A 7,878-nucleotide genomic window follows, 5' to 3' on the forward strand; every position below is an offset into this window, starting at 1 on the left:
TGAAATAAAAGGAGAAAATACTGCAAATACTGGAAAGGTGAAATAAACGGAGAAAATACTGCAGATACTGGAAAGCTGAAATACAAGGAGAAAATACTGCAGATACTGGAAAGGTGAAATACAAGGAGAAAATACTGTAGATACCAGAGAGCTGAAATAAACGGAGAAAATACTGCAGATACCGGAGAGCTGAAATAAACGGAGAAAATACTGCAGATACTGGAAAGCTGAAATAAACGGAGAAAATACTGCAGATACTGGAAAGCTGAAATACAAGGAGAAAATACTGCAGATACTGGAAAGGTGAAATACAAGGAGAAAATACTGCAGATACTGGAAAGCTGAAATACAAGGAGAAAATACTGCAGATACTGGAAAGGTGAAATAAAAGGAGAAAGGTCAGAGTATTGAGTACAGAAGTTGGGAGGTCATGTTGCAGCTGTACAGGACATTGTTTACGCCACTGTTGGAATACTGCATGCAATTTTGGTCTCCTTCCTATCGAAAAGATGTTGTGAAACTTGAAAGGGTTCAGAAAATATTTACAAGGATGTTGCCAGGGTTAGAGGATCTGAGCTACAGGGAGAGGCTGAACAGGCTGGGGCTGTTTTCCCTGGAGCATCGGAGGCTGAGGGGTGACCTTATAGAGGTTTACAAAATTATGAGGGGCATGGATAGGATAAATAGACAAAGTCTTTTCCCTGGGGTCGGGGAGTCCAGAACTAGAGGACATAGGTTTACGGTGAGAGGGGAAAGATATAAAAGAGCCCTAAGGGGCAGAGGGTGGTACGTATATGGAATGAACTGCCAGAGGAAGTGGTGGAAGCTGGTACAATTGCAAAATTTAAGAGGCATTTGGATGGAAATATGAATAGGAAGGGTTTAGAGGGATATGGACCGGATGCTGACAGGTGGGACAAGATTGGGTTGGGATATCTGGTCGGCATGGATGGGTTGGACTGAAGGGTCTGTTTCCATGATGTACATCTCTGTGACTCTGTGACTCTATACCGGAGAGCTGAAATAAAAGGAGAAAATACTGCAGATACTGGGAAGGTGAAATAAAAAGAGAGAAAAATACTGCAGGTACCAAAAAGCTGAAAGAAGAAAAATACTGCAGATACTGGAAAGTGCAAATAGAAAAAGAGAAAATACTGCAGATACTCAGCAGGGCAGACAGCATCTGTAGAAACTGCTTGGATGTTCACTCATCACTATGGTCAGGCAGTCAGAGTAGCTTCAAGTTGGCATGCCGGGTAATTTGTAAATTAGTCTTCCTTCTGTAGCAGCTTTGACATTCCGACTCTGGGATTGGGAAGGGCTGCAGTGTTCCAGGACACTGGTGACCAGTGTACTAATGAGGAGCAGGGCAATAACGGGGGGGGCTGAGATCCTGAATCAAAGTGTGGGAATTCAAATGGTGTTCTGCAGAAAGTGCAGCTTTAGCAGCAGAGCAGTGTAACTAAAGGACAGACAGTTTTAAACCAGAAGGAATTAAAGTGCAGATTCACTGGGACTCCTGTTACAAGTCAGTTTTTGCTGCAGATATGTTGGGACTGAATGTCAGACACACTTAGTTTCAGTGATATATTTGTTTTTTTAATACTTTCCAATGAGAGTGGCCATACACTGAAGCTTAGCCTTTCAGACATGTCCCAACAACCATCCTCTGCTTTTAAACCTCCTCTGGGTTTGACAACTCGTTTTTCCTGCACATTCAATCTTGCAACTGTTGGGTAGATGGAACAAGATAGTTTTCCTTTTGGATTTTGTTAAATGTCACACATTGTCCTTCACACTTTAAGATTAAGGAGCGGTTTTAATTAATCAGTGACTGCACTGGGCTCCAGTACAGGTCACAGGCATTGTTTTAGAGAGGATTGATTTCGGAGCTTGGTTGGGCATCAGTATAAATGGGAAAACTCTGAAACTGCATTGTTAGACTTTTGGCAACCATCTAGAGTTGTGCTGGAGCTTTCAATAACTGGAGATTTATTTCCCAGATACTGACATGACCAAGTTACAGCAGTTTTAAAAAAAACACTTTGATTCAACACTTTTATTTTAATTAGTTCCCACTAATCTGGGCCACATGATAGCCCTCTGGGACAAAGGGAACTCAGATACTCATTTGCATGCATGGTCTCACAGGAACTTCCTCATTCATCAACAGCACCCAGCCCTCACACACTTGGGGTATGTGGGGGACAGATTCTGTTTGACTTACTGAAACCTGGGGCAGTAAAGCCAAAGTTAGAATTAAGAGTTGCTTTATTTAATATAGTTTATCAGAAAGGAACAAATGTAGAAGGGGGTCACGCCACTGTGGTTTGACGATAATGTCATTCAGTGTCTAGGGGACAGCTAATGAAGAAATAACCACACAGCACATGACCATGCACACACGAATCTGGGCCACATGATAGCCCTCTGGGACAAAGGGAACTGAACTTCAGATACTTATTTGTATGCATGATCTCACAGGAACTTCCTCATTCATCAACAGCACCCAGACCCCACATGCCAAAACCAAACCCTGCCTGCTTATTTTTCAACTTGACTTTTCACGTGGGCCCCAATGCCATACATGAATCAACCGAATGCTGGCTGCTGCCAATGGCAAACACACACACAAACCCCAACCACTCCAGTAAAATCCCACAGAACCGTTCGGAAACAATGTCGCCGGGCGATGAAGGTGATGTCACCATGGGGTTGATATCGATCCGAGGATCTCTGGATTCCTAGCAGGAGGCCACAGCACATGCAGCAGGAAGCAGGGTTCCTGTTTTTACAGGAATGACTGCTCCAGCAGGACAAAGACAAAGAAAAAACACCACCTCACTGTGCTTACAGGATCTGTACTGGGTACACTGTTGGGGGGGGTGGGATGTATTGTGTTTAGCGAAAGGGTTCTCCACAGGGGCACAGTGACACCGTTCTATTTTGGGGTTCAGCGTGAGCAGTCTGTATTAAGCTATATTGAGGTATAGTGAGTGGTCTGTAATAAAATATAGGGAGAATGGGCCTTTGTTGAAGTGATCTGTATTGGGGTGCAGCAAGGTGTGTCAGGATTCATCAAGATGGTCCAATTTGTGGTTCATTGTGTTCAGTACATTGGGTCCAGATCAGGAAGTGGCCGGTGTTGGAGCTTATGATGTAGAGGTGCTGGTGTTGGAATGGGGTGGACAAAGTTAAAAATCACACAACGCCAGGTTATAGTCCGACAGGTTTATTTGGAAATATCAGCTATCGGAGCACCATTCTTTCATCAGGTAGCTACTTTGTCAGGTATTGAAGCTCAGAAAGCACGGCCCATATTGGAGGCCAGACAGCGTGGTCAGAATCAGGGTTCAGACAGCACAGTCTGTATCAGGGTTCAGAGAGAGGGGTCTGTAGCGGGGTTCACAGAGCACGGTCTGTATTGGGGTTCAGAGAGAGGGGTCTGTATTGTGTTATTGAGAGTGTGGAGAACATTTTGCCCCTGGTGTAATAAGCACTGCATCATCCAAACATCAACTAAATGAAAATTACCTGTTTCGTGGTTTTGATAAAAAGAAAAAAAAGATTCAATAGAAAGTCACCTAAAAAAAATAAATCAGCACAAAAGATTCTAATCTGTTCACTTCAATAATCACAGCAAGAATAGACTGACTGAAGTTAAAGTTATAAACATCCCATCAGCTCTGGACAGGGAGAAGACGCTGGGATAAACAATGGCTCCAACTCAGCGCCAAGGCACTCGAAACCAGAACTTCCTGGAATCTCGTCAGAGACTTGAGAAAGGATTCTGGCCTCAGCATGACAGACGACAAAGAGGCCACAGGCAAACCAAAGCAGAAAGTCACAATTTGATTATTCACATTCAGACATATAAAGGCAATACATACACAAGTTCACAGTCTGAAATTTGATTACCCATACGCGTGGGATCACGATGCTCTCAGATCAACACAGCAAATAATGGTTAGTGCTCACACCCTTACTCTGCCTGAAATGCCCAAGGGTTCTGGGCACCCAGTTCCTCACGGAGGGATCCTGAGGGGCAGGGTGTTTGCCAGGAGGGAAAGATGTCCGTTTTCAGTGTCTTCGAGGACAGCAGCTCTCTGTCAGCTCCTGACGTTTGGAAGAGTGTGAGAAGCAAATCTGCTGTTATTCTATAGTGACATTTCTCCTCCAATCACATAGAAAGGGTCAGTCCCAAAGGACAGTGATGTTTACACCAGCCAGCAGATAGGAAACATTAAATAGGAATGTGAGAATAGGAGCAAAAAGAATCAAATTATCACTGCAAGCAATCTCCTCAGAGTGAATTATTAATTTCCATTAAAACCCACGCTAACCTTATTCTTGTAATGGCTGTGCAACATGAAGTCTCTGGGACCACCTCTGCCATCAACGTATGTTCCATTGAAAGAATAGAAAGAAAGAAGGTGATGAGTCTTTAGTCTGCATCAGCCCAATTACAAATACTTCACCACAACAACTCCTTGGGAAAAAATCGCATCACAACATCAAACAGAATCCCCTTCTCCATCTTCCAGTCTCCAGATTCAAAACCTATCTCCTTGATCAACAAATAGTGTTAAAAACACATATACTTACAGTCTTGGGGAAAGCAGATGGTCCACTTTGATCTCAACCAGCATTGAGTGGACTTTAAGGGGTGACACAGATTCAATAATCAGTTTCTCACACACCTACAGTGGGCTCTCAACTGAAATGAGGTACATTTATAAAAACAGAAAGCCATGTTTCCAGCACACTAATAGGATCAAATTATTGGTTAATCTTCAAAAGTGCAGCATCAAGGGAGTCAAGAATGACAGAAGAATAAGAATGCCTACAGGATCCTTATGACAGAATGAAAACTTTCAGTGAAGATTTGGGACAATAAATAGCCCTTGTAATTGTAATCGCCTGAGAAAATTTCACCTTCTGTAGGGGATAACCCATCTTCACTGGGCAGCCTAGGTAATACTCAACCAAGTATCAAGAAGGGGTACCCAGTGCCCAATACCCATTCATCTGTGGCATCCTCCCATTAACATGAAATCTGGCCCTATTCAATCTAACACCATCAACAAGGTCGGTACAGCACACCAGAAACTGAGGAATGCACCACAACTGAGTGTTGGTTTCCAACAGATGTATCCACTTCTAGTTTGACGCGAGATTTAAACAGAATGAAACAAAACCACAACACGACCAAAAATACAGTCTTTCATCAGGAATGAGCTGACATCAACACGTGGGACATCTTCATATGATCCGACCCTTAAACACAATCGTCTCCATGACTTCACTCCAAAATGCTCCAATGGGATATCCCAGTTGAGGACAAGGCAGCACCATGTCATTTCCATCCTCTCCAGCTCAGGGTGAAGCTGTTGGGATGATTTGCTGATCGTTCTCAAACCTGGGTTCCTTCCTTAAAATGGGTCCAAATGTCCGAGAGCCAAACACTAGAAGCACACAGCAGGAACCAGAGATATTGGGATGGTCTCTATCACATTAGCACGCAGCCTGTTCCACTGGAGTGAATACAGGGACGGTAAGGTTCCTGAGAGACAGGTGCAAAACCCCATCATTGGGTGCCGTGGGTACAGTATAATTCCAGTCCATTTTAATAAGCACATCTTCTGTTGCTGGCCACTTTACAATTAAGATCTCAATATTTAATAAAGGGGCTGCTCCGATCACATTAATGATGACACAGATAGAGCTCCCTCACAGAGGATCCCAGTGATGTGCAGCAAGTTGACACAATGTCTCTGACTGGAAACGGTGTATCACTCAGTTACCAGTTCGAGACTGGTAACTGGGGTCAAGCTGTCTTTAATAATTGGGCAGATTTCCCCAGTCTTTCTATTTTAATTGTAACCACAGTTGAACTACAAGCTCAATTCCACAAAGTGTCAGACCAAACTTTAGTTCAGATACAAAGACTGAATCTGCAAGGTCAATTAATTAATCAATAGACTCATCCAAAGAATTATCCAAATAATCACAAAACAGCGACAAAGCAAAGATTTCCCTTATTTCACCTAAAGATTCTTGAAGATCATGTATATTAAGTATAATCTCAGTGCAGGCAAGAAGTCAGTGATTCAGTAAATAGATCATGTCAGATCAAAATTAAATATCCCAGAGATTTAGGAATATATTGTACTCTGTACATGTACAAACTAATAACCTCAACCAGATAAGGGAACAGTCCAACAGTAAGAACTGCTACAGTAGAGATATGCCTTTCACTATATTGTGCCTGAGAGCAATGGTCATGTTATCACAGACTTTGATCATATTTTATTAAGAAATGCTGGATAAAGAGGTTGTAAAATATTCACACCAACTTCCAGATAAGAAAGGACATTGGAAATAGTTTGCAGTGTTCAGACTATAATTCAGAATGTGAGATAATTAATGAGTGAAGAAGTAAACGTCAAATTGACTTGGATCGGGAATGTTAAACTCATCGTCATTCCCTATACTGCAAATGGTCTCGTCCCAATGACTGTGTGTGCTTCTGAACTGGATAAAAATAAAAACACAATAATTTAAATGAAGCAATGTCTGTAATACTGAGATGAACTGAATCAACAGTTATCCAGAATCGACCAATTTTGAATCAAGAGGCATCGAATATGTTGGAGGAATGAACCTCAGGGAAGTGGGCACTGCTGAGTTGGAAGGAAGGGAGCAGGATAGAGGGTGAAACCAGTAACAATTCCCCCACTCCTCCTATTACCCGACAGCCTCACAGAGAGTAGGAAGATACCAGTGAAGATACAATGAGATGAGGCCAAATGGATGGCCATACTGTCAGTCAGTGATTAGCAGTCATTTTGTTATAACCACATGTAAAACAATTATGCAAATCAACACTCAAATAAACATCAATCTGGGAGAAAATTGTATGTTCTTGGACAATATTTGCTAAAGAAATACTCCATGAGTGATCGACTTCCTTTGAAGTGATTATTCTGACCACCACTTAAAAAATTCCAGACGTGTACCCCTCGTGTCTTTGAGAATTCATGTTCAATTTCTTTACTGTTCCCTTCCCATGTATCTGGTTCAAAGTACCTTTCCCAATCGGTGTATGGAACAGGGTAGAACCAGTTGCTGGACAGGTACAGGATCCCTTTGCATTGTCTATTCAGAAAGTTATCCAGATTATCAGTCTCACACCATTTCTTCAACATTCGGGTCATCAGATCTGGACCCTGCTGACCCCAAGCTGCTCCATTATAATTCTCAATATAATCCTTTAAGCACTTCCTGATGAAGGAATGAGAGCGGTTAAATCCCAAAGCTGCACCATTTGCATAATTACTTGATTGTGCACAGATGAAGTTCTGGAACTCCAAGGGTTTGATTGAAATGATATCCGTGTCCAGATAGATGCCCCCGAACTTCCACAGCAAGGCTATCCGACAACCATCAGAGAGCACATGGAACCAATATTGTTCCAAGTTGGGATCCACCTGTAACAGAGTAAAAGATCATCAGTTAGGTGTTTTGATATTCTGAATGATCCTTCTCTCCAAATGCTGTCCTCTCCCTCCACACAATATTTACTGGTTGAGCACCAAATAGGAAAATAGGAACAGAGTAGGCCATTCAGCCTCTCAAGTCTGTTTGATGAGGTCATGGCTGATCTATAACCCCATGTACCTGATTTGCTCCACATCCTTTAATACTTTGCTTCACAAATTGTATCTATCTCAGATTTAAAATTAACAACTGATCCAACATCCTCGGCTATTCGTGGGAGAGAGACCTAACCATCTATCCCCGCTTGCATGTCGAAGTGCTTCCCGACATCTCTCCTGAATAGTCTGGCCCTAATTCTCAGACTATGTCCCCTTGCTC

General features: G+C 42.4%; 1 protein-coding gene across 4 annotated transcripts in view; it reads right to left on the reverse strand.

Annotated features, from left to right (window-relative positions):
- Window positions 1-1,100: 1,100 nt before the first annotated feature.
- Window positions 1,101-7,878, reverse strand: part of LOC122555685 (lactosylceramide 4-alpha-galactosyltransferase-like) — an 80,669-nt gene continuing 73,891 nt past the window's right edge. For all 4 annotated transcript variants that reach the window (XM_043701702.1, XM_043701699.1, XM_043701700.1 and 1 more), the window contains one exon: window positions 1,101-7,490. In XM_043701702.1, the coding sequence (XP_043557637.1) occupies window positions 6,900-7,490 (591 nt within the window). In that variant the 3' untranslated portion in view covers window positions 1,101-6,899. The remainder of the gene's footprint in view (window positions 7,491-7,878) is intronic.

The sequence above is a fragment of the Chiloscyllium plagiosum genome, chromosome 13, assembly GCF_004010195.1.
Source record: "Chiloscyllium plagiosum isolate BGI_BamShark_2017 chromosome 13, ASM401019v2, whole genome shotgun sequence".
NCBI classification, from domain to species: domain Eukaryota; kingdom Metazoa; phylum Chordata; class Chondrichthyes; order Orectolobiformes; family Hemiscylliidae; genus Chiloscyllium; species Chiloscyllium plagiosum.